The following is a 25,639-nucleotide window of genomic DNA, read 5'->3' as shown; positions in this document are numbered from 1 at the left end:
GGTGGCCAGAAACGGGACACTTACAGAGTAGGACATACTTTGTCACGATTATTACCCAAGTATCTTGGAAGTCTGTTCCCCTACCACCACTAGCAAGACTCGGGATCTTGGGGTACCATTTTCCTCCCTCCTCTGGGGCATGGAGGACTGCCCCAGCCGAAGGGGGGCGGGTGGACAGTGTGAAATTCCACACAATAAAATGTCACCCTGGAATGGTGGGATGGTTACCTTCCTTCTGTCGCATGTGCTTAGAAGAGGGCCGCCTGGAAGGATCTAGTGATTCCAAGTTCAAGCCACAGGACCACACAGAGGCTTGTCTCTGGTTGTAGCACTGTGTTGCTTAGTGCTTAGATCAGAGGAAATGCAACTAGGTGGGACATCACAGAGGTGCATTAAATCATACATGATGTGGAGAAAGTGAATAGAAAGTTTTTTCTTCTTGTTTCATAATACTAGAACCCAGGGGGCATCCACTGAAGCTGAATGGTGGGAAATTCAGGAGAGTCAAAAGGAAGTACTCCTTCACACTGAGCACAGTTAAACTGTGGAATTTGGCCCCACAAGGAGTAGTGATGGTGACCAACTTGGGTGGCTTTAAAAGAGGATTAAACCAATCCATGAAGGATAAGACTATCAATGGCTACCAGTCACAACTACCTCCAGTATCAGAGGAGAGTACTATTGCCGTCATGTCCGGCCTGTGGGCTCCCCAAAGACATCTGGTTGGCCACTGTGAGAAAAAAATGCTGAACTAGATGGATCTTTGGTCTGACCCTTTAAGGCTCCTCTTAAAGGGTTTTTACTGTGGTACAACTACTTGGGTGTGAGTTTTAAAGATGATTTCATGGTTGACGTCCCACTCTGCTTTCTGTGCAGATGTTGAACGGGTGATTGGCTTTGCCTCAGTGGATCTCTCCCCCCTCCTCTCTGGCTTCCGGTTAGTCTGTGGCTGGTATAACATCACGGACTTCAGCGGACAGTGTCAAGGGCAGATCAAAGTTGCCGTTTCCCCCCTTGAAAGCATCACTCATCTCAGAGGAGAAAGGCAGGCAAGAAGCCAGACAAAAGCTGCAGGATCTTCAGTATGTACATTGCCCCATTGGGTTTCTGACTGCTTGGCCGACAAAATGACTGAATATTCCATACTGGCTGCTTAGGATTCATGGAATGAAGCTTCCTCATTCTATTTTTCTCACACTGACTTGACGTGAGCGTTGGTCAAATATTATGAACATATGAAGCTTCTTTGTACTTTTTTATACTCAGGCTATTGGTCTGTCTAACCTTTACTTTCATCTCAGGTTTTTGTTTCCCAGACCAGATCCTTTTTACTGGAGATTCTGGGAACTGAACCTAAAGGTTCGGTAGAGACACACTTACTGTTGTGCCGGTTCCAGTGCGTCTCCGCCTCTGTTTTCTGAAAATGGGGGCACACAACACTAGTCAAACTCCACCCTTTTTTACTCTGGTCAGATCAGCTGCAGTGCATTTTTTAAAAAATTCAGCTTCAGACAGATTGTGCAACTGATTGGTAGATGAACCCATTTATCTTCCAGGTGTGGCCAATGGAAATGTTTTGTTGCTCAGGCAGAGACAGTGATTGGCCCAACACTGTGCTGTGGGCAGTCCTGAAAGATCTCTAGTGGAGAAGGGAAGTGTGTCTAGCCAAGGACAGAGTTGCTTCAAAATGCGGCAAGAAAAAACATTCTTGCTGCTTTTAAATGTGTGTGCCCATATTCTTCCCTGAGCAGCTCATAAATCAAAACGAGCACATTAATTGTTTTATATTGTATTTTAAACTGTAAAAAATCAATTAAGAATCCGAAACAATAAAATTCAGTTTCATACTGAGAGGCCCAAGATAGTTTTGTCCAAAATTCCCTTTGATATTTTTTCTTTTTTTTTTCTTTCTGAAAAGGAAAGCAAAGTGAAAACTTTCATTTGGGCCAGAGTCTTGTGGCTTCTAGAGAAGTTACAGCCACATGTTGATTCGGCTCCAGAAAGATTCCTTGCACCTTCCCTCTTTATTGCTTTTCAGATTCCAACAACCAGCCCTTTTGCGCTCCAGGTGAGGGACTTGTATGCTGCGTTTCCCAGCTTCTCCACAAGAGGCACCGGCGACCTTTTATGCTCCTCATTGAAGGGCCCTGATGCCACCAATCAGGAGAGGTAAGAAAAAAATGGGAGCCAAATGGCCTTTCCAAGCAACTGCTTTTGGGGGTTGTGAAATAATTATCTAATTGTTCCAGATATTATTTGTGAAGAATGCCTACCACATTTCCCCCAAGCGCTCAAGCGTCAATATTTTGCTGTCTCCCGCCACCCACCATCCTCTTGCGCATTCATTCCTCTTTCGTGTTTTGTATGGAATGTGATTGCATGCAAGAGTGGTGAGACAAATTCATGGAGGACAAGGCTATCAATGGCTCCAGTCCTGATAGCTGTGTTCTACCTTCACTGCCGCAGGCAGAATGCTTCTGAATTTCAGTTGCTGGAAACTGCAGGAAGGGGAGAGGGCTCTTGTGCTCAGGTCCTCCTTGCAGGCTTCCCATCGGGGCATCTGGTTGGCCAATGTGAGAACAGGATACTGGACTAAACGGGCCATTGGTCTGATCTTTCATGAACCTGTTGGAGAGTACCTGTGACATCACTTCTGACTGACAACACATTCTTTCCCCCCCCGTATCAACACTATTGTGTAACATTTGTTTTCTTTGTGTGAACGCATGTGCTTGTTTACCTACACTTTATTTATTTATTTATTAAATTTATATACCGCCCGACTAGCAATAGCTCTCTGGGCGGTGAACATAAAATAGCATAAAAATACAATGAATAACAAAATAACACTAAAATACAATCAACAATCCAATACAATAAACAGAGGTTTCAGTACTAGAGGAACATTGCCCCATTTCTTTCCTTAAACAAAACAGGGAATAGTTGTTTTCCTTTGCACCCACTTCCAACAGCAGGGTTGGTTTCTGGTTACCATGTTCCAAAAGGGCAATTGGCAAGCTGGGTAGAAGCCAAAGCAGTACTAGAAGGAGAAGTTGCAGATCTGATACGGAAAGGCTGATGTATCTGCCTGCATCCAGCCCTGCCCAGATGACCACATGCTGTCAAAGGGAGCCTCCCTAAGTGAAGGAGGTCCTTAAAGATTCTGAGTATGGAATCGGGGAGTGTGTGTAGTTTCTTCAAATAAAGTAAAGTGGTGTACAAGGCTGTGGTTTTGTGCAGAGCTTGGAAAAGTTACTTTTTTGAACTACATCTCCCATCAGCCTAATCCAGTGGCCATGCTGGCTGGGGCTGATGGGAGTTGTAGTTCAAAAAAGCAACTTTTCCAAGCTCTGGTTTTGTGTATATGGTGTTTGAATCTTCAAAGATGGAGAGAACGATGCCACAGGTCCTTGAACATGAGTGAGGGAAGGAGAGGTACAGGCCTGAGAATAGCTAACGATGTGTCTCCCTTCTCAGGGTTGGATCCTCCGGGTCCTGGATGCCTCGTCATGAAGAGCATGTGCAGAACATCCGCCGATTCCATGAGTCGCTGCAGCAAGCGGAAGGGAACGCACACCAGTGTGGAAGGCTGGATTCCTTCTCCCCTTCCTCGCACACTTCCCTTCTCGGAACTCTCAAGTAAAGCCACATTGCGGACGGCAAAAAGCTTGGAAAAGTCTGGTTACAAAAAATATGCAAGCACAGATAGCAACCCAACCCTTAGGAAGTTCACAGAGTTGCAGATTAGTGCTGCTCCCTTACAGACTTTGTGCAGTTTGGGTGAGCAAAGAGGTCGGTAACATTCAAGGGGGTCAGTAGTGCAGTGGCCCAGGGCGGGCCTTCTCTGTCACAGCACCCCAGTTGTGGAATTCCTTTCCTTAAAAGCTACTGTTGTCCTCCACTTTGTCAGCTTTTAGGCGTCAATTTAAGATGTGTCTTGTCCTTCAGGCTTTTGGAAATCTGATTATATGTGGACCCCAATAGTTTGAAATTAGCCTTCTTCTGTATTGAAATAGCTGTGTTTGTAATTTCTGTTCATATGAGGGGTTTTTTTAGTGTTTTGATAATTGTATAATGAGATGTATTTTAGTTGAGTATATGTAAACTACCCTGGGATCCTACAGGATAAAGGGTGGTTTGGAAATAAAAGGTTGTATTTAGCAGAGCCCTACTGAGAGTAGACCCATTGAAATGAATCTAAGTTAGTCATTAATTTCAGTAGGTCTCCTCTGAGTAAGACTACCTGAAATAAATAATATTTAATAGCAAGCACACTTTACAGGGTAAAATTATACACATCACCCGTATCAAGATTAAGATATAAGAATACTCCCAGAAACATTCCTGGAAAGTCTGTCCTTTGAACTGTACTTCTCGTTTATCTCCATATATTCTGGGCTCTGTGCTGAACAGGAAACTATATCTTTGAAGCAGGAAACTATTTGTCCTGAATTCCAGATTTCTTTGGGGTGAACTCTTCCCCTGCTGCAGTTATTCAGTGACAAGGAGAATTTATTGTCCATGTTAGGTTGGCAGGACAGCTGTGGTGAAAGAGTTCATGGATTGACAGATGAATGGAGCAGTTGAAGAGGGGCAGTCAATTGAATCGTGGCAGGGCAAGCAAGGTTTATTGGACTGGCTTGTGTTTTTTCCACTTAACACGCAGGGGGTTTTTGGCCCAAGAGGGGTCCTTGAGGCTCACAATCATTGATCACAAAACCAATTTAAAATCAATTTAAATTTAACAGAATGCCAACCGGTATAAGACCATAGGATGAACATGCACAGCAGTAGGGATAGCATCACAATAAATGAATTCCCTCAGCCTTATCAGCTCACTGTTCCCAAAGATCTCTCAGGAACAAATTGCAGCAAGCTGTTTTTCAGGCTTGCCAGAGTGGGCCAGGAAGTTCCCTTGTTGCAGCTGAGATGGTCATTGGTGGAGCTCTCATCTGCCTGGAAGTTACTCCGTCAAACCTGAAAGTTGCTGCTGTTGGATGCTACGTAAGGAGTGCTGAATCCAACCAAAGGACTGTTAAGTCCCAGCATTCTGTCTGGCCAACCAGATGCCTCTTGGGAAACCCACAAGTAAGACATTAGGGGAATAGCTCTTTCCCAGTGACTGATATGCAGAGCCATGCTGTCCAACTGTGGTTAGTCAGTGACAAGGAGAATGCAGGTTATAACTTCAGAGGATTCAGAGCTAATTCCTGGCATTAGCCCTGCTGAGACCTGACTAGAATTGAGACCCAGTGGCATTTTGCAGAAAGGATTTGCTGAAGGAGTGGAACATAGAATATATGGTGATGAGACGTTTACATCTGCTAGCCCATGACTGCTCTTGAGTGAGAGAGATCTGCTTTGTACCTGACTTCTCTTCCAGGAGAAACCTGAGCGAGCTGGATGAGATTCAGAGGTACTTCGGTCAAAAGCTAACCAGATCTTATCCTGACTTGGGTGCTCCGTGCAGAAATGTGGGTGATGATCTTGGTGCAAGTCACCAGAGTCCTGCCTCCAGAGTGGTAGATTCAGAAGGATGTCATCTGCTGGAGAAGTCCAGGCATCTGGTTTCGCAAGTCAGCAGCCTGATTGTTGGTGAGACAGGAATCATTTGGAGGGGGGGAGTGCCTTTTCTCACAGCTGTGAAGCCTGCCTTCCTCAGAAGGGGTAGGGGAGGGAGATGTGGCTTGACAGACAGAGAGAGGAGGAGACTGTTTAAGGCAGAGGGAGAAACCTGCAAGAAGGCTCAAACGAAGTATCGGGAGGGGCAATGACAAGTGAACCAGCACCGGATGAAGCTCTCCAGAGCGCAATGAAAGTAAACAGAAGCCACTGACCACAGAGGTCAGTTTCAAATAAGATGGAGAAGTGTGTGGGGAACAGGAAGCACAACTCGGCTGTACCTCCTGTCCCCATCTGCCCACCCCATCCCCTTATTGTCCCATCCAAAACAGCCCTGAGAAGGTGAGCGAGGGAGGAGGAACAGGAGTAGAAAGCTGGCAAAACCTTCCTTGTAATTAGCTTCCTCCACAACTTTGATCCCCAGGCTCTTTGCTCCTGGTTCTCTGTCTTTTCATTTGCCATTAATTTTGTGCTTGTTTTTTTTACTTAAGTAGCCTTCTCCAAAATCTTCTCTCGAGACTGCCGCACAGGCTGCTTTCAAGGGTCCCCTGTGGTGGAACAGAGTTACAGTTGAGACTGCCGTTGTGCTCTTTCTTTTACTGTCTTGTGTTTTTGCTCCCACAACATGTTGCCATCGCCCCTCATCCCTTTGAGATCTGCCTTTGAGCTCTGCCTTTGAGCTCTTTCTTTCTCCCTGAGACCTTTTCGTTTTCCTTGTGATCTTGCTCTTGGCTGAATGAACACCAGTTTTCTAATGCTCAGAGGAAATGAGGCTTCACCTAGTAACTAAACAAGGGACTTTACTCCTTCTTTAAATAAATTGTGACTTGGCTCAGGTGGCACAATATTGCTGGGTAATTTCCTAGGTAATCAGAGTTTATGTTCCTCTTCTGGAGCAGATGGGTGGCATTTGTGCTTCATTTCCTTTCACTGCAATGTCTTGTTTTTCTTTTCTGAGCCCAATATGTATATAAGGAGTTTGTTTGGCTTCTTTCTTTGGACATAGCCTGCCCAATGTCAAGATCTATAAAGGCAAGATGCAAGGCTCATAACTGTGAAAAAATAAGTCTCCCTCTTGCTCTCCAGGAGTACCAGTGGGCAAAAGTGAGGGCTAAACAAGGAGATGCGTATGTTGCGTTGACTGGATGGTGTGCCTAAATAGTCAGAGGCTTAACATGACCCAGGAAGGGCCATAGCTCAGTAGGTGAGCGCCTGCTTTTGCATGCAGGAGATCCCAAGTTCAGTCTTCATCATCTCCCAGTAGGGCTGGGAATGAGTCCTGCCTGAGATCCTAGAGAGAAGGGATTGGCTAATCAAAAAAAATTAAACAGATGCAAAGGCCTATTTAAAGGTGTTAAAAGACACAGGAGAATTTTCATAAAATATTTGCCTACTGCTGAAAAGAAAGTAAAGTACTGTACCAGGTGAACTTCTCTAGCGAGGGTGTTCCATGACTCACTGCTCTGCACGAGTCATTGCCTCTTTCTAATAGATTTCTGCAGAAATCGTAGGGAGTGGGCTCCACCGAGGCTGGGTAAATTCCAACTCTAGTTCAGGGGTGATGAGTATGCTTCAGCTGTCCAAACGTCTGGGAACACTGAGCTAAACTATGGTTTAATGTTAACCAAAGAATGGGGGGGGATTCACTCTAGAAAGGGGGGGTTGAGAGAAGGCTAGATCCTGATTAGAAAGCCCAACCCTTAACTTGCAAGGAATCCTTTGACTCCATTCATGTACTTTAACTCTGCAGAAACAGCAGTGGTATTGACCTCTCCCTGAATGCTGAAACTGTTTTCCTTCAACAGACTTGCAAAGCAATGTAATGAAAAATGCTGAAGAATCCCCAGGAGCCGGTGGAAATGGTAGCAGATACTCCAGTGCCAATGGCTCCCTTGGTGGGGTTCTGGACCAGAGAGAAGAAGCTGCTAGGACTGAGATGCCCAAAGGCCATGCAAGGAACGAAGCCCCCAGTGCCTCTGTAGACAAAGAGCCTCCACTCCCTCTTGGGAAATCTCCTTACAGAGTAGGCATGCTGTACGAATTCCTTGGCCAAGCCACATCCCAAAGTGACCCTCCCTTATCTGTTCCCCTTAGCCCTAGAGGGGAAGATGCTGTTCAGTCCCACAGTGAGGAGGAGGAAGGGGAGTATGAAGAGGATGTCATAGAGCCGAAAACGCTGAATGAAATCACCACCATGACGGACAAAACCAGTCCCTGGTCCAGCCTTGTCTCTGAAGCAGAGGAGGATTCTGGCCAAGAAGCAGCAATCGCAAGGAGTTCTGACCGTCTTGCAGGGACTGATGAACATTCACTTAAAGGGGGAAGTGTCAGAAGCAGCTCTGTGTCCAGCGTAACCCCAGATGACCCTCAGAGCGTGCCCAGTACCTCTAGGTCCAGTGACAGCCCCTTTAGGGAAGATGGGGGTGATGAATATGTGCGAAGGCAAAGCCTTGAGGGTGGTCCAGAAGAGCTGTTCCAACTTGCTCCCATCTCGGCTGCAAATCAAGCAAAGGATGGGCCTGCAGAGGGACAAAGGTCAGGTGAGGAAGGAGCACTGGAAATCCAGGGCAGAGGAGCAGATGGAAAGCCACATATTTCGTGCCGAGGTGGAGGAGACTCTGCAGCCACTCAGGCCATTGCCCCAGAGATGGGGGAGGGGAGAGTGGGATTGCAGGGTAGTCCCCGAGGGGAGGAAGGAACTAAGTTGAATGCAGAGGATTGCCCTGGAGTAGCAGAAGTGGGACAGCATTCTGGAAGCTGCTCTGACGAGAGTCACGAAAACCCACCGGAAGAGTCCAGTAAGCCTCTTCGGAAGCCCAGCGTGCTGCTGTATCCTTTTTCACCTGGTTAGCTGAGAAAACTCCCTTGGCTTTGAATAAATAATGAGACTCTCCCATGGGGACGCTTCCTTTTTCTTGATCCAATCCTGCTGCAGCAAACAGGAGCAGGCAAAGCCTGTCTAAGGCGTTCAGTGCTACACAGCCTGATGCGATCATCCAGTAGCAAAAACGGCTGTTCAAAAGCGGGACGTCTCTCTTAGGGGCCGCTAGCCGTGTTGTTCTGAAGGGCCGACCCCGTTCAGAGACAGTATATTGGTGGCCAGATTCCTTATGTGCCATCTAACATGCAGGTTCCCCCAACTTTGTGCCTTCCTGGTGTTTTTTGGACTCCACCTCCCATCCGCCCCAGCCAGCTCAAGACATGTGGGGGACGCCAGGTTGGGGAAGGCTGATCTCATGCGTGTATACAGCATCAGTAGAAACCTTGACAAGCTGGAGGCTGTGGCAGCCACAGCAGCTATGCAGAAAAGGTGCCACAGGACTACAAGCTGGAGGTAGGGCTGACTCCAACCTGTGCTCCACTTTAGATGGGGGACAGCACATGCAGCAGATCTGGGTAGCATTTGCCCTACAGGTTCATGCTGAAGCTTGTGTTTTAAGTGCCTTGCTAACCTTGCCGTGCCACTTTGCAAATGCTATCTGTGATCAGTTGAAAACAACGTTCAGTGCTTGTTATGGGTGGTGATGCCTCTCCACCCCACTTAGCAGCTTTTATGAAGTATTCTGTGTTCTTTGGGAGGAGGCATTGTGCAACACAAGTCTATTCTACCTTATGCAAGTTACATTTTAACGTTTTGTTAAAGGAGACCAGCATGTGTTTACTCCAGTTTCTGGGAACTGCGGGGGTGAGGGGTGAGTGCTCTTGGACTCAGGTCCTGTTTGGGCATCTGGTTGGCCACTGCGAGAACAGGATGCTGGACTAGATGGTCCACCAGCCTGATCCAGCAGGCTTTTTTTATGTTCTTGTGTCCTCAGCATTGCAACTGCTTGCTGGTGATAAAATTGTTCCACGCAGCCAAATGGCCACGGGTTGAAACTGCATCAAGATTACTGGATCCCCTCCAGAACAGGTCCTCAGTACCCTTAACATGCCCCTGCCCAACGACCCTTCTCATTGTTGAGATCTTAAAGATTCCATAAGCCCACCTTCCCAGTGAGCTAACATCAAGATGGTGGCTTTCTTTTAAATGGTGTGGACTTTTGTTACCATATTGATTCCTAGGGGGAACAAGTAGATCAAGGTGGTGGTGGTGGTGGTGGTGGTAGTAATAGTATTAGCATGCCAAGTTCTGCAGATGGTCCTAGGTTCAGTCCTTGTTCTTTCCATCTGAAATGATCTTGGATACAGAACCTGAGATCCTGGAGAAATGCTGAGAGGGCAGCAGACAATCTTGGCTTTCTCAGACCTAGCCTTAAATAACTATGTATCTGTTCAAAGTGGCACAGAGTTCTTCAACACATACCATAACTTGTTGGCAGAGCCCGTGCTTGGCATGGTGACACCCCAAAGCTCAATCCCCTGCATCTTTGGGGAGGGGGAACCAGTAGCAGGCGACAGGAAAGAAACTGGGCTTGTGACCATGCAGAACCACCAAGAGTCAGACAAGACTGAGCTACGTGGGGAATAGCCTGAGCTGCTAAAAGGCAATTTCTTACGTTCTGTTCAAACGGGAGATGCAGCACTCTTGTACCCAGGGAAGGAGGGAAGTGAGAGGTTATGGATCCCCTTTCCCCCGAGGTGAGAAAGGAGTTTAGTCGTATAGAGGGGTTCCAACGCTGCCCCAGGTTGTCAGAACCTGCACTGCTGTCTGCTCAGACCAGAGTCACTCAAGTGAGAGTCGCACAGAATGTAAGAATTCAGTCTGTGTCTGTGTTAGAATTGCTTGTTAATATGTTTTTTTAATAATGTTTTTAACCCTTTTTAAAAGATTTTTTAAAAATGTTTTTAACGTTCTGTTTTAATGAATTCTAACACCTGTTTTTATTATGTGTTTTAGCGCTTCTGTTTGCTGCCCTGGGCTCCTGCTGGGAGGAAGGGCGGGATATAAATCAAATAATAAAAATAAAAATAAGACGAATTGCTACCCTCTGTGGTGTTCCCCCCACCCCTTCAAATGTTTTCGCAGAAGGTATTGCTCTGGGCATGCTCTCCCCCTCCCCCCCCCCAAGTAGAAGGGCAGATACAACCAGCCTCTTCATGGGAAGAATCAAATGGTTATTATTATTATTGTTATTGTTATTATTATCATTATTATTGTCTGTATTTATACCCCGCCCTTTTCCCAAAACTGGAACTCAGGGCGGCTTACAACTAAAAATGGGTACATACAATTTGGACATATAAAAATCTACATTTAAAATAGAATTAAACTCATTGCAGCATTAAAACGATTAAACATCACCTAAAAATACCTAAAACCAATTTAAGAATAATGTAACCAAGCAGTAAAACAATACAGAATGAGCTGTTGGCATCTGAAGCCAAGAGAGCAGAAAGGCCTTCCCCTGGGCAGAGGCAAAGCCACTGTAGATCCAGGCAGAGAGATGGCCGGCAGCCTCCTCCGTGCCCTGTGCCATTAACAGGGGCCTTTATTTAGTGGATTTAGGAGTTCTTAGTGTCGTCTGTGGTGGGCTACTAGGTTGCCTATTGGTCTGACTTAAGATAAGGCTGCCTCTTGAATCCCCAGTGGCAAAAACAGCTGTGCTCCGCTCCAGAAAGGAGGAAAAGAGCCAGCTGGCTTCCGAAAGCAAATGCATGGTGGGCTTTCTGTGCACAAAACAGGCCCAGTACAGCCGGTGCAGCAGCTACACAACCTCCATCCTTTTCTAGCAGGCTGAGGAAGCTGGCTGCGCGTGACGCCTACTCGTACTGCAGCACTTTTTCCAGCAGGAGCCCCAGCCTGCCTCAAGAGTCTCCTCCTTAACTCTGCCCTCCAGATCTGACCCTGTGGTCGTCCCCAACTTCTTCCTTCCTCCGCAACATCTGGAAGCCTCCATGCGGCTGCTCAGCGTGTCTCCTCCTGCTGCCTTGGCCCCTGCTAGCAAAGTAAGTATGGCGGCTTCTTGGGCTTTCTGCAAGAAGGATGTTTTCTTCCAAAAAAAAATAAAATTATGGGACTGACTTTCAGGTACACCAGAATGGGCCTGCAGGAGGGAAGGAGCTCTCCCAAGGGCACAGCCCAACTCATTGACGGCTTCACAGGCAGTGCTGTGTGCATGTGGCAGTTCTGTTGTCACAAGCCTGGAGTTTGGCATCGGGCACAGGATTCAGCATCCTCAGAATATTTCTCTTAAAAACAAGCTTTTAAGCCATTAAGGCCGGGAAGATGGACTTGAATGTCAGTGTTGTGTTTGGTGAAATCTAGAAAGTAGGGCTGAATGGAAGAGCACACAGGATTTCCATTGGCCCAGCAGGTGCCATGAATTGCTATTGGCTATTTGTCCCTTCTCATTAAATGAAAAGGTTAGATTTAGTAAGCAGATTAAAGTGCAAATAGGTCCATTAATGGCTCTTGGCCACAAGAGCCCAGTGGAACCGTTGTGCATGGAGGCAGTTGATGTTTGAAAATGCCAGGTGGTAAGAACAAACGAGAGCCAGTGTGGTGTAGTGGTTAAGGTGTTGGACTATGAAATGGGAGACCAGGGTTCGAATCCCCACACAGCCATGAAGCTCACTGGGTGACCTTGGGCCACTCACTGCCTCTCAGCCTCAGAAGAAGGCAATGGTAACTCCCCTCTGAATACTGCTTACCAGGAAAACCCTCTTTGTAGAGTTGCCATAAGTCGGGATCAACTTGAAGGCAGTCCATTTCATTTTCAAGAACAAACAGTCAGGAGGGCTGTGGCCTTCATCCTCTACCTCTGGGCTTCCTGGAGGCATCTGGCTGGGACACTCTAGGAAACAGAAGTTGGACTAGGTAGGCCCCAAGTCTCATTCTAAAACCATTTTGTTTTTTAAATTGACTTGATTTGCATCATTTATCCAAGTTTGTATTTTCTTGGCCTGGAAGGTTATTGGGGCGGGGCAGCAGGAGGTTGACGAACATACAGAGCCCTGTGTGAGAGGTCTAAGAGAGCGATCCAAACCTCTGACCCACCATGCTGGAGGGGGGTTGGATGGGGTAGAGGAGTTCTTCCTTCCAGGTATGCCTGGCTCCACTGGCCACCGGCAACAGGGGAGGCTCACCAGTGAGGAGGGGGTGGGCGGAAGCTACAGCCAGTAGAATCCCCCCAAACACGGTATTGGGGCGGTGGGCTAGGCTAGCCTCGGATCTGCTGGATCCTTAGCCAGCTCTGCTGCCATTACATGACTGTAGTGAACCTGGTCCGTTCCTCCTCACTGCAGTAGACTGGGAGCTGGCACATCAATATGCATTTCCCTCATCTCCCCCCCCCCATCACCTTCAGCACTAGCCACTGTGAATGCCGCTGAGGCTGTGGCAGGCCGGCAGGCCCCACCGCTGCTGGCCAGGGGGTTGGATTACACTCTTAAATCAGCCTTTTGAAGAGTTGGTGTGAAGGGTTTCAGACTAGGGTTGCCAGGTTCATGGCCTGAGACTGATCCTGAAGGCAGTCCATTTCCATTTTACTGGAAATAAACTCACCTGGTGAGAGTATCAAATTGGTCCACAATAGGGTTGCCAGGTTCAGGGCCTGAGACTGATCCTGTATCTTTAGGAGAAGAGAAAGTCAGCCAAGTGCAGGTGTTCTAGTAACCCTGTAATGGGAAAAACCAGAAGGTGGAATTCTCCCTTCCCCCTGCACAACTTTGAAAGATCCTCTTGGAGGCTGGGCCTGGTAACCAAGAGGTCTTCTGTATCTTTAAAAGTCGGGCAAGGGGAAGGGAGAATTCCACCTTGTGGTTTTTCCCATTACAGGGTTGCAAGAACACCTGCACTTGGCTGACTTTCTCTTCTCCTAAAGATACAGGATCAGTCTCAGGCCATGGACCTGGCAACCCTATTTCAGACAACTAACTTGTTTGTACAACCGCAGGTCCTACACCACTGCTGTAATCACAGGGCTTTGTTTCTTGCATCTGCACACCAGCATGAATGACTTCTGGGACTGAGCTAGGGTTGCGAGGTCTGCAGTACAGGGACCAGTGAGTGAACTGGGGGCAGGGGCTTGTAGAAGTTTATACCCTGCTGTTAAATTTTCAGGAATTGACAGGAGATGTCGGTTTAACAAATGAGCTTACAGCAAAAAGCTTTTGAGTAAGAAGGCCAAATGGGCTGTTAAAGGAGAGAGAGAGAGAGTAGTAAAATCTTAGGAGGAATCAATGTTCATAAATAACACATCAAAACACATTTGGTTGTTAATCTATAGGTGCACAAATCTGCTTCTTTCAGACTGGCCTCTTGAAAGGGAATGCTAGCTTCTTTAGAAGAGTGTTCCTTCAGGTGTTTTTTTATAGCCTGGTCTCTGAATGTTTGTTTACATCCTCCCTATAAAACCAGGGAGCCGGTGGTGTAAGTTTCACTGGGCAAATTCTTGTTGTTATGGTAGCCAGACTTGCCAGCTGCCAGTCCCAGCTGAAGCAAGTCTAATTGGTTCATTTCCCCTCCCTTTGACCTAAGGGGGAGGGGAGTGGAATCCGTACAGAACATTTGCAAAAGAGGGAACATCTTGCTTGGGTAAAATTAGAGATGGAACCGTATGACCCTGATGTAATGAGCAGGATCTGATATTAAATGAGGCAGCCAGTTCTAGATTTATTTTTTTTAATGTTGAGAGTGGTCTGAAAGAAAAGGGCCTGACTCAGGAAGAAAATGTGTGGAAGGATCCTGGTGGATCTTGTCTAAGGAACCCTAAATACTCTCTTTGGTGGTTTTAGAATTTGGATATTCCACTTCATAGAGCACCACGCTAACTAATAAGCTGCTGAGTGAAGATTTTTGAAAGAGAATAGCTGTGACATCCCCCCCTGGGAATGGGAACTCCTTTTTGATGCAGGGTCCATGGCAACTGAAAGCAAAGCAAATGCACAGCACATTTCCATACGCGGTGGAATCCATGGAAAAATTTCCAAAATATCTTCGTTTAGTAAAAATGAATTAATAACATAATGTGTGCATGTGTGAGACCTATATGTATGATTCAAGCATACACATTAAAACTGTATATTATACTCTGATATAATTAGATACCTGAACCAGGCATGCACATTATACTTATGCTAAATTGGATTCCAGGAGATTTAGGGCACTGACAAAAGTTCTGATTCAGAATTTTCCGGAAAGCCGACATCACTGCTTTGGGGTCCCCACTGGGGCAGATTGTCCCTTTAGTTCAGTGGGCTGCTTCCCTTCTACTGTGCCACCGCATGGCTGCAACGTGTTTATTTCGAAAAGCCTTGTAGGCCACTGCCAGTGTTGGCCACTGTCATTAATAGGAGAATAAACCCTCTGCTGTGTTAAGGTGAATCCCTTCCCTTCAAAGCCTTGTCTGTTTCATTCAGTCTTCTTGGTCCTCTAAGCAGCCTGATCTCCCAGGAATCCCTACGTCACAGGCAAGCAAAGGTCCCTGCTGTCTGGTTAGAAAATCCTGAGTGTGCCTCCAAGTTATCTTGGGACAGGGCTCCGGTTTACAACTGCTGATGCTCCTTCTTTCTCTTGCTTTTCTGGGAAGAAGAAAAACTGTGTGTTGATGCAGAGTCCTAAGAATTTGTGGGCAAGGCAAGAGGTTGAGGGGAAAGACCTTTTTAAAAAGATACCAGCAATTTCTGAGTTTCTCACTAGATGTTGTGTGTTTTCTACAGGCCTTGCTTTGTTCATTGCTGAAGCACACTCCCCCCCCCCACACACACACACACCATACACATACTTTAAGCCCCAACCATCTCTTCCTCCCCCTCTCAGTTCCTTCGTCCCAGGCTTGTACATTTCCTCTGAACTGTAACCCTCTGCGCACAGGCCAAGACCCCTCTTTGTCCCTTGTAGACCCCCCTAGCGCACCAACGGATGGGACTTTTATTTCTTTTATTTATTTTAAGTTTCCTCCGCTATTCATTTATAAATCTCACAGAGGTTCACAATATGCATAAACCATTCAAATATTCAGATAAGTGTTATCATTTCAGTGACTACAACAGACTAATAAAAAAAATATCAACAGTCAGGAAGTAACAGGGTAAACAGAAAATGGTTTAACTGTCTGCAAAAGCAGCCCATCCTCGGTGCTCTCCTGGTCTCTGTAGAGAGCTCCTTCCACAAAATGGGTACCACAGTGGAAAAGGCCCATCTTGTAACTCTGGGTGCATGCTGTTCCTCCTGTTGTGTTTTCCAGTCCCTGTAGTTCCCTTATTCTAACTCTAAGGACCTCTCTATCTTACACCAAACTATTAAGCAATCCCTTCGTTGCTACCACCTCAGTCCATTACCTCCCAACGCAGGATGAGTTCTGTTTTAAAAAAAGTGTAGGTCGCCACTAGAAATGAAAGCAAAATTTCTATTCTCAGACAGATGTTATTTTAATTGCAAAATGAGTCCTCTCTTCCCCTTCTGTTTTTGTTTTTTAACTTCAGAAGTCAAGCTGATACAAATGCCCGTAGGCGTCCTTGTCAGGAAGTGTGTAGATGTGAAAAAAGGATCTTTATTGAAGGCGCTCGTTCTCTTGCTTGCATCAGGAGTCCAGCTACCTCTCTGGTTCCCCCACCCAAAAAACCTTCAGGGCACATGAGCTTCCTGCCCCAAAGAATTTTAAGCAAGAGAGCATCACTCTGTGGATGGTGCCTGGAAAATGCCCCAAGTTCAATCAGGTTTAAGGTATTGCTGATGACTTATAAGGCCCTCCACAGGTTGGGACCAAGTTTTCTGAAAGAAGGCCTCCCCCTGTATAGATCTGCTTGCCCACTGTGAACATCAGAAGAAGCCCTTTGGGTCATGCCCAAGTTCTGCCAGTACTCATCATCTTATGACCACTTGGAGACAGGATTTTTCTGTGGTGGCCCCCAGCTTGTGGAATGGTCTCCTGCTGGATATCCAAGAGGCACCTACAATATGGATATTTCCTTAGCTAGTAGAAAGTTAAATCTGTCACTCAGGCCTTCCTGGGTCTTTGATACATTGTCCCAATTTTTATTGTTCCTTAGAAATGGCAGGTGTAACTGTTTATACCTTGTTGTTGTTATATGCCTCCAAGTCAACTACAACTTATGGCGACCCTATGAATCGGCAACCTCCAATAGCATCTGTCATGGACCACCCTGTTCAGATCTTGTAAGTTCAGGTCTGTGGCTTCCTTTATGGAATCAACCCATAATCTCTTGCTTGGCCTTCCTCTTTTTCTACTCCCTTCTGTTTTTCCCAGCATTATTGTCTTTTCTAGTGAGTCATGTCTTCTCATGATGTGTCCAAAGTATGATAACCTCAGTTTCATCATTTTAGCTTCTAGTGATAGTTCTGGTTTGATTTGTTCTAACACCCAGTTATTTGTCTTTTTCGCAGTCCATGTTATGCGCAAAGCTCTCCTCCAACACCACATTTCAAATGAGTTTATACCTAAATGGTGTTTAACGTGCACCTCATGTTCTTCCGTTGTATGCCACCTTGGTAATTTCCATTTTAAAGGCGATGTATACAAGTAAGACCTCTGCTTGAGTGCTTAGAGGGCCGTTGCCAATCGGGGCAGACAGCTCTGGGCTGGAAGGTGAAATTGCTTGACGTAGGATGAAGCAGCTTCCCTGTGTTCCTGAAGACAGTACAGAGGCCTCCCTCTTCCCAGCGGCGCTGACATGCGGCTTCTGACAGTGATGTGCATCACTGCCGAGCTCGCATTCATTGCTTTTCCTTGCACTGGATAGAAAGTCAGAACTACTGTCTGTCCCGGAGGGGGGCACCGAATGGAACACAGGAAGTTGCTGCATACTGAGTCAGACCATTGGTCCATCAAGCTCAGTATTGCCTACACTGATTGGCAGCGGCTTTCCAGGGTTTCAGACCAGGATTCTTTCCCAGATTGGGGATTGAACCTGGGACCTTCTGCGTGCAAAGCAGATGCTTTGCCACTGAGCTACAACACACAAGTTCACCTGTCCGCATGTTATTTCTGAGGAATGCACGTCATTCATTTATGCATTTCTTTATAAAGTAAATTTACCCTTTCACACAAGATGGCCCCAGGCTACATTTAAGGGGAAAATGTTACAACACCCCCAAGAAAGGCTGGTCAGTGCCAGAGGACACCCACACCAATGGGCTTGGGCATCGCACAGCATGTCTAAGCAGAAGTCTGTGGCACTCTGTGGCACACACTGGATAATCTTCTCTGCTTCTTTGCCCCCAGCCATTACTGCTTTGCCTTGGCTGTTTCCAAGATCTTTCCCAGCTCTGCTGCATTTTTTAACTGGAGATGTTGGGGATTCAGCCAAGGACCTCCTGCATGCAAAGCTGTGCCACCAAGCTGCACTAATCGCTCTGACTCTCAGGGCACTGCGGATCATTGGTTTGGATAGTTTGCAAAGAGGCCTCGTAGCCCCAGGAGGCCTGGAAGCCTTTGGGTCCCATGTGATTGCTTATGGTTGAGCCAGCCATGGAAGGTTTGCACACATGTCCTAAGCTGAACCTGCCCTAGTGCTTTCCCTGGCAAGGAACGGAATAAACATGACACGGTTGCAAAGGGTGTTCTGGAAACTATGCAGTGGTGACGTTGTTCCTAAAAGAGGCTTTGCAGTTTTACAAGGGCGGGGTTGGGTGGATGTAAACTGAAGCTGTTGGTAAAAACCGCTGTCTGGTGTTGTGGTTCTTTTTTGCACTTGGGTGATCCTCATTTACTTTGCAAGCACAAGGTGCTCTCAGCTTTCAGACTAGAAGGTAGCTGGTACCATTCAGTGATGAAACAAATGGAGGTTGTGCAACAGCAGCTGCACTGTGCAGTTAATTCTTCTTCTGCAGAAGGAGGCAGACATCTCCGGTGCTTCTTGTCCTGAAGAGCAGATTTGGCACAAGGGTCTCCCAAACTGTGGCCTGCGGACCACCAGTGGACTGTGAGCTTCATTCCAGTGGTCTGCAGCGTCTCTGTGGATTTGTGGTTAGAGATGGGAGAGGGCACGTGCGTCACGTGCGTTAAACATGCACAGTTGATTGTGAAGAACATAAGAACACAAGAAGAGCCATATTGCTGGATCAGGCCAGTGGCCCATCTAGTCCTGCATCCTGTTCTCACAGTGGCTCACTGGATGCCCCTGAATCAGCAATGTTTAGTTATATTCTTATTGCGTCTTTTATTTCGATGGAATTCAAAATGTAAGACAATAAACTACAGTGTGTGAGAAATATAAGAAGAAATAAGAATACAATTAAACATCACACAGCATCTAGCAGAGCCCATTGCAATGGCTACAACAGGCAGAAAAATAATGCAAGTGGTCTGCCAAGACCCTCAGCAACTTTCAAGCGGTCTGGGGGGGGAGTTTGGGAACCGCTGGTCTAGATCCTGCTGCCTGTTGCTTTGTTCCTAGAGAGCGGCTTCTTCCAACCTGCTGGCTGGGATTGATGGGAGTTGTAGTCTAAACCATCAGGAGGCCATCAGGTTGACGAAGGCTGCTATAGAGTTTTAATTCTTGGATTCCCAGACAGATTTGATTCGGCTTCTTTTCCTTTGGGACAGAGATCCTAGTTTAATGCTCAGTCGCTGCAAATGAAGGTTTTTGCACGGGTGGAATCATGCAAATTGATCCCAGCCCCAAAAGTTGGATGTGCCTCTACTTGTCCATGAGCTTGTATCTAAGTGTTTGAATCTCATTTTACTTCCTCTGATGAACTTGTGTATGGGACCTCTGCTTTCAAGATCCATTTTCATTGAAAGCTCTTTTGTACCCCAGTAAATGTGCAAGTTTAAGATGCCTCCAGACTCCTGGTTGCTGCTGCAAGAGGCTCCCAGAGCTTTCATTCTGGAATTGTAAAACTTGCTCCACAGTAGCCCTGTTAAAGTCCATAGGACTGCTGCAAATCGCTCCCTTTGAGGTTTAGGCAGCTGCCCAAACTGGAGATCATCCAGCTTACTTATCTCAGAATAAGCCAGAAAGAGGCAACCTTCTTGAATCCGAAGCCACATCCTGTCAGCTCAGCTCAAGCTGAATTCACAGGCCTGGCATTGAAAGAGGAAACATGCTAAGCCATTCTCAGGCATGCCAGTTGAAACTGTGGGGGAACACAGCGGTAGCGGAGGAGGCTTTAGGAAATGCCTGAGTGCACAGTTCTTTTTTTCTGTTCACTTGCTGACTTAAGCTGTACAAAGGTCAAAAACACAGGCTCAGAGCTGGCTGGAGCTGGCTGCATGTTCCGTAACTTTAGTGTTTTCAGCTGTTGCAACAACACTTGCCTGGGCCAATGGCAGGGAGAGAGAACGAGCTGCTTAAGAGCGGCATCAACATTTAAGTGGCCCTAAGTATACAAATATAGAAATAGAATGCATGTAAAAAACAATGCAAGTAACATCTCTTTTATATTTTTAACCCATCTTGTCAGAAACAGCTCAGGATGGGTTGCCGCATTTAGAATCAATAAGATCACCAAACATGGCCTAGAATCATGGAATGGTAGAGTTGGAAGGGGCCTATAAGGCCATCAAGTCCAACCCCCTGCTCAATGCAGGAATCTAGATCAAAGCATTCCCAACAAATGGCTGTCCAGCTGCCTCTTGAAGGCCTCCAGTGTCGGAGAGCCCACTACCTCTCTAGGTCATTAATTCCATTGTCACATGACTATAACAGTTAGGAAGTTTTTCCTGATGTCCAGTCGAAATCTGGCTTCCTGCAACTTGAGCCCGTCATTCCATGTCCTGCACTCTGGGACGATCGAGAAGAGATCCCAGTCCTCCAATGCCTCTGCAAGGGGACTTAATGCTAACCCTTCCCTGACCACAAAATGCATGCCTGAGTAAAAAGACCCTTCGATAGATACTGTGATAAGAGCCACAGACTGTGCGCCACTGTGTGAGAGAGAAAGGGGGCAGGGAGGCATACCCGAAATTCTACCTGAAGCAATGGAGCCAGAACGAGTTGCTGCCAGATCTGCAGCTTCAGGATCCACCACAGGGCTGCACGAACCCTGTTGAGAAAGCCGGGCTTGCTTTCATTTATTTATTTAAGGACACTCTCCTGTGAAAATAGCAGCTGAGCTGGCAGATCCTGTAATTATGCACATGGGATAGATGGGACATGCTTGTGTCCCGTGTTTGGGCACTTGCAAACATTCAGTCTTTTGGCAGAGGAAGGTGGAGGGAGAAGGAGTGCCTCAACCCACAGGATGAAGGCAAGCTTGAGAACCAGTTTCAGTTGGTTGAGGTCCACCTAGCCAAAAATGGCGCCATTTCCTTAGGCAGGCTATTTCAGTAATCAGTGACCCTTCCTCAGGGTCTAGACTTGCAACCTTGATAGAGAGAAGCCGCTCCACTAGGTAGGTGGAAGCTGAGATGACTGCTGGTGTGTGTTTAGCTTGGGACCGGGAGCCAGTCCTGCAGAAGAGCGAAAGAGGCTTATTCCCAACTCAAGGCTTAAGTGTTGCAGACCAGAGTTTGACTTCTGAGTTTTGTTCTGGTTTGGATGCAAACCCCTTCCCGAGGAAGGATTCAGGGCAAGCGTATTATGCAGCCAGGGCTGTATGTGTTCTGCATTTTGAAAAAGCCAAGATTATTCACCAGGGTGATATGTGTCAGGATCCTGTACAAATTAGGCAACTTAAGCAAAATTGTGGCATTTGTAATTTGTTCAAAACCGTTTCAAATGTTGTATTTTAAATTACTGGGACCTTATGGTGAAAGTTGGGTGGTGGTGGTGGTAGTAGTAAAAATAATTAATAATAATTAGATGGTGTTAAAGCATTTTAAATACATTGTCCTGTTGTTGTCCTTACAACAGTGAACCTGCACATCCACCAAGGTCACTGAGGGAGGGGGAAGGTTCCTTTGGGGATTGCGAGAGATATTGGGGGCTGCCTTATACAGAGTTATCTAGCTCAGTATTGTCTGCACTGACTGGCAGTGTCTCTCCAGGTTTCCAGCACTGATCTTTCCTAGTCTTACCTGAAAGTGCCGGGAATTGAACCCGGGGCCTCTAGCTGCACTGCAGAGGTTTCTGCACGGAGCTTCTGGCCCTCTCCAGCGCCCAGCCATTGGGAACTCCCTGCCCCAGGAGAACCACCAGGCCCCCCCTCTCTGATAGTGTTCCATCGCCACTGGGAAGTGTATCTGTCAGGGCCGTAGCTCAGTGGTAAAGTGTCTGCTACTTGCAAAAAGGAGATCCCAGGTCCCATCCCCAACGGCATCTCCAGGCAGGGCTGGGAGAGACTCCTGCCTGAAACCCAGGAGAGCTGCTGCCAGTCAGTGTAGGCAGTACTGAGCTAGATGGGCCAATGGCCTGACTCGGTATAAGGAGCTTCCTATATTCCTAACCTTTTGTGTGATTTTTGCCTGGCCCTCTTCTTATGTTTTAAATTGTCATTTTATCTACCGTTTTTATCTATTTCTCTAATCACTTCCGTTATATTGAGTCTTGTTAACACCCGAGGTGTTAATATTTTTCTGAACAAATAAACTCTTAAAGATAGGGCACTGTTCCCCTCCTGTGTAGTTAGGGGGCAGGGAGGAGTCTCTGAGGCAGAGAGAGCGAGAGAGATGGCTAGCCTCAGGCTACCGTGTGAGCTCATGGCTGGCGAGATCTGAACTGGGGACTTCCCAGCTGTCATCTTCCGCTTAGCCACTGCGCTACAGTAACATGAATGTCTGGTTGCTTATTTTTGTCATTCTGCCTCTACAGTTCATGGAAAGGGGCAAGGAGATCCTGCCTCCTCAGCTCTTCTAGTTTTTGTAGTCAAAGCAGCAGTGAAGTAGCCCAAAACAGCAGGGTCCCTCACCCTCCCACGCGCTCCTGTGCTTCGTTTCCATTTGGTGAAGCTATTCTGGGGGCTGTGAATGACTGTGCCAGTGTTACATTTGCTGTGAAAGAGCCCAAGTTAACCAGGCTGCCTCTGTCTAATGCAGAGCTTTAGTGTGGTGGCACCTTTGGAATTCCCTCCCGCTAAATATTAGACAGGCACCATCTCTGTTATCTTTTCGGCACCTACTGAAGACCTTCCTCTTTCAACAAGCCTTTTAACAAGAGACCTTATGCCAGTCTGTGTCTATGCTGGAATTGCTTTTTAAGATGTTTTTTAAGCTTTTTTTTAAAAAAAGATGTTTTCTTTTAATATGTTTTAAAGTATTTTCTTTTTAAGATGTTTTAAAATGCTTTTAGTGTTTTTGTTTGCCACCCTGGGCTCTTTCTGGGAGGAAAAGCGGGGTATAAATTTAATAAATAATAATAAATGTAATAATTTAATAATAATAATATTTTTAAAATATAAGAATACATTTAAAAACTAACAATTTGCTGCCATCTCAGGACACCCAAAATTGGCTGCCTCAGACTGCCATCTGCCTCGTGCCCTGGTCTGGCCCTGCCTGTTTCCGTGCTCTTCCCACCGTCTGCTTTTGACAGCTTAGGGGAAATGTGGCAACACTCACCATGCTTGGCGGGGCTCTTTAGACCAAGAAATGCAAGCTGTGCTCCCCATAGCTAGTGTTGGAACAGATGTCTAGCTCTCTTGAGTTGTAAAGTGCACAGATGAGCAAGGCTTTCCATGTCTTCTCCAGTAAGCCCCAGTCTTTCATGCATGAGATGTAGCATTGTCAGGGACCATAACTGGGGTAGAAGAACCTCCCAGTGAAAAAAATGCAGCCACAGCACAGTTGGCATGTTTGTGCGGCTAATCTCTGAGGAGATGAGTTAGGAGCTACCTTTTATCTTGGAAAAAAAATTTACTTTCAAGATTACTTAAATATCTAGCTTGACAATGTGGCCCATTTGGATAGAAAGAAATGTTGCTGGAAATTTACAACTAGGCCTGATGAAGAAATTATGCTTCTGTTGTTGCTTTAAGCAGTATTGCCACATGATGGGGAAGGTTGGTAGCTCAGTGGCAGAGCAGCTGCTTGGTCCTGGGTCCAATCCCTGCCATCTCCAGGTAGAGCTGGGAAAGACTCCAACCCTGGAGAGCCACTGCCAGTCAGTGTAGACAGTACTGAGCTAGCTGGCCAATGGTCTGACTCAGTGTAAGGCATCTTCCTGTGTTCCTATGATTGGCAAACAGCTGCCGCTGCCCCTGCTTGTGTCCTAAGAGGAAGTGAGTGCAACGTTGCTTTCTGTTTCAGGCTGGAAGTGGTGCCGTTGCCGCTGCTGGGAGAATCCCGTACCGAAGGCAGAACCGTCACAACCTGAGCATGACGCCAGCTGAGGTGCCAGAAGAGGAAATGAAAAGGATCGCTAGAATATTTTCAGCACAGTTCTCAAAAAAACAATAGCACAGTGAGTGGGCAGGGAGGCCCAGCAGCCTTGGCTCCAACGCTGGAGCTCCCTGCAGAGACAGCAGCTTGGCCTTGCTGGAAACAGCTGGCTCGTTTGAGGTGCTTCAGAAGGCACGTGTCCCGGCAGCCCAAATCCGGTGTGATTCTGAGAAGACTATAAAGACCTGTACAAGCCCTCTTTGTATGCATAGAAGTTCTGTAATGGTGTAAAAGAGGGAGATGTGTCAGTTATCGTATACCCAAGAGACAGCATGTGTGCCTGTCCCTCCTAGGAAGACACTTGGAGTTAGTCAAATCAGCCAGGTAGTTAGGGTATGGGCACAGCAGCAATGGTTGCACAGTTTGGATCTGAGCTTGAAGGTGCCTTTGTCCTTGCCCCTCACTGCATTCAGCTCCTTCTCCTCACCTGGGTTCTTGCGTTACTCTGCTGCAGCGTGAGTTGCTGCTGGTGCTGCCAAGACACATGAAAGGCCCTGGACCACCCTGCAAGGAGTCACCCAGGATGGCCCTCCCCATTATCGTGCTGCTAACCCGGAGTTCCAAAGTGTGTTGAGGAGGGGCTGCTGTAAGGTCTGTGGCTTGCCTGGCTTTACTGTGGCAGCCTTGAGAAGGAGCAGCACTGGAACGGTGACCGTGCCACCCACGTAACACCAATACCAGGCTTCCAGCGGTAGCACCAGCTCTTCCACACAGCCAGCCTCTTTTGCTTTGAGACACTTGACAAATTTCCTTCCTTTTGATTCCGAAATATCAAACCTCCTAAGTATCCACCTCTCCCTACCTCTAATTTATAAAGAGTTGGGTTGTTGTTGTTTTTAAGGCCGACTTGGATTTTCTTTTTCAAGCTAAGCAATGGAAATAAAATCTATTTCATATAGAAATACCTTTTCTGGGCAGAAGAGTGTGATCTGTGAAAGCCTAGTGTGGGAGATGAAAGTTGATATTTTGCTTTTCTTATCCTTATAACACAGCCCAGGGTTCCAATCCTGAAGGTAGAATGTACAAGGTGAAAAATGCCTTGTTTTGCACTTAGTATTTTTTGCAAGACTACAGTTCCCACCTTGAGTACGGGTCTCGTGTGCATCTGAATACTTTTGACAACATACAAAATGGCAACGCAAGGACACTGGCCTCAGACTAAGACTCTGCAGGGACTCAGATGAGCCAGGGCTGTTCTCTTCTTTTCAGTATTGTGAAATGCTCTGTGAATGTGGAGATTTCCTCGGCATTGGGCAGAAAGGGGCACCCTCTGTTTGCACACTTTGCAAATGCGCATCCCAGTTGAGTTGTGCAAATTGCACACCACTGAATCAGAATTGTGAATATATTGATAAGAAACAAGTACTTTTTGTTAAATATAAGTAATATTGTGGATATAAATTATTTCACGTATTTACATCAAAAAAGCTCATCAGATCTTGAAAAGTTACAGTCCTAAATGGAAACCATGCTAATTTATTTGTAAAGGGTCACTTTTTAACAGTTATGAATCTTTTACACAATAAAATGACATTTATATTTTTGTGACCTCAAGCATATTTCTTTAATAATTAAGTAATGTTTTATGCAGTGGTTGTTTATATAATGCTGAAACTTCCTAGCGGGCACTATAAATTTTTGGTGGCAGATGGTAGATTGTGATCTACCGGTAGATCTTTAGGTCACGAGTAGAGGGCCTCAGGCCTGGGAGCTGACTCCGGCCCTCTGGGCCTCTCTGTCTGGCCCTTGGAACTCTTTCTAGACCACACCCCCTCTCCCCAGGCCACACCCCTCACTCGCCCTGCTGCACAACCAAAGTGGTCCCTGGCTGGAAGGTGTCCTTGAGCTCTGCTGAC

At 46.6% G+C, this 25,639-nt stretch overlaps 1 protein-coding gene across 1 annotated transcript in view; it reads left to right on the top strand.

The window, feature by feature from the left end:
• Positions 1-25,331, top strand: part of C2CD3 (C2 domain containing 3 centriole elongation regulator) — an 81,686-nt gene extending 56,355 nt beyond the window's left edge. Inside the window, exons 27-33 of the mRNA XM_061629107.1 lie at positions 877-1,082; positions 2,039-2,169; positions 3,478-3,639; positions 5,384-5,595; positions 7,428-8,451; positions 11,400-11,508; positions 23,652-25,331. Coding sequence (XP_061485091.1) covers positions 877-1,082; positions 2,039-2,169; positions 3,478-3,639; positions 5,384-5,595; positions 7,428-8,451; positions 11,400-11,508; positions 23,652-23,801 — 1,994 coding nt within the window. The 3' untranslated portion in view covers positions 23,802-25,331. The remainder of the gene's footprint in view (positions 1-876; positions 1,083-2,038; positions 2,170-3,477; positions 3,640-5,383; positions 5,596-7,427; positions 8,452-11,399; positions 11,509-23,651) is intronic.
• Positions 25,332-25,639: the final 308 nt, after the last annotated feature.

This window comes from Rhineura floridana, chromosome 5 (genome assembly GCF_030035675.1).
Source record: "Rhineura floridana isolate rRhiFlo1 chromosome 5, rRhiFlo1.hap2, whole genome shotgun sequence".
Taxonomy (NCBI): domain Eukaryota; kingdom Metazoa; phylum Chordata; class Lepidosauria; order Squamata; family Rhineuridae; genus Rhineura; species Rhineura floridana.
Note: the sequence above shows the minus strand (reverse complement) of the source record. Positions and strands in the feature narration are given on the sequence as shown.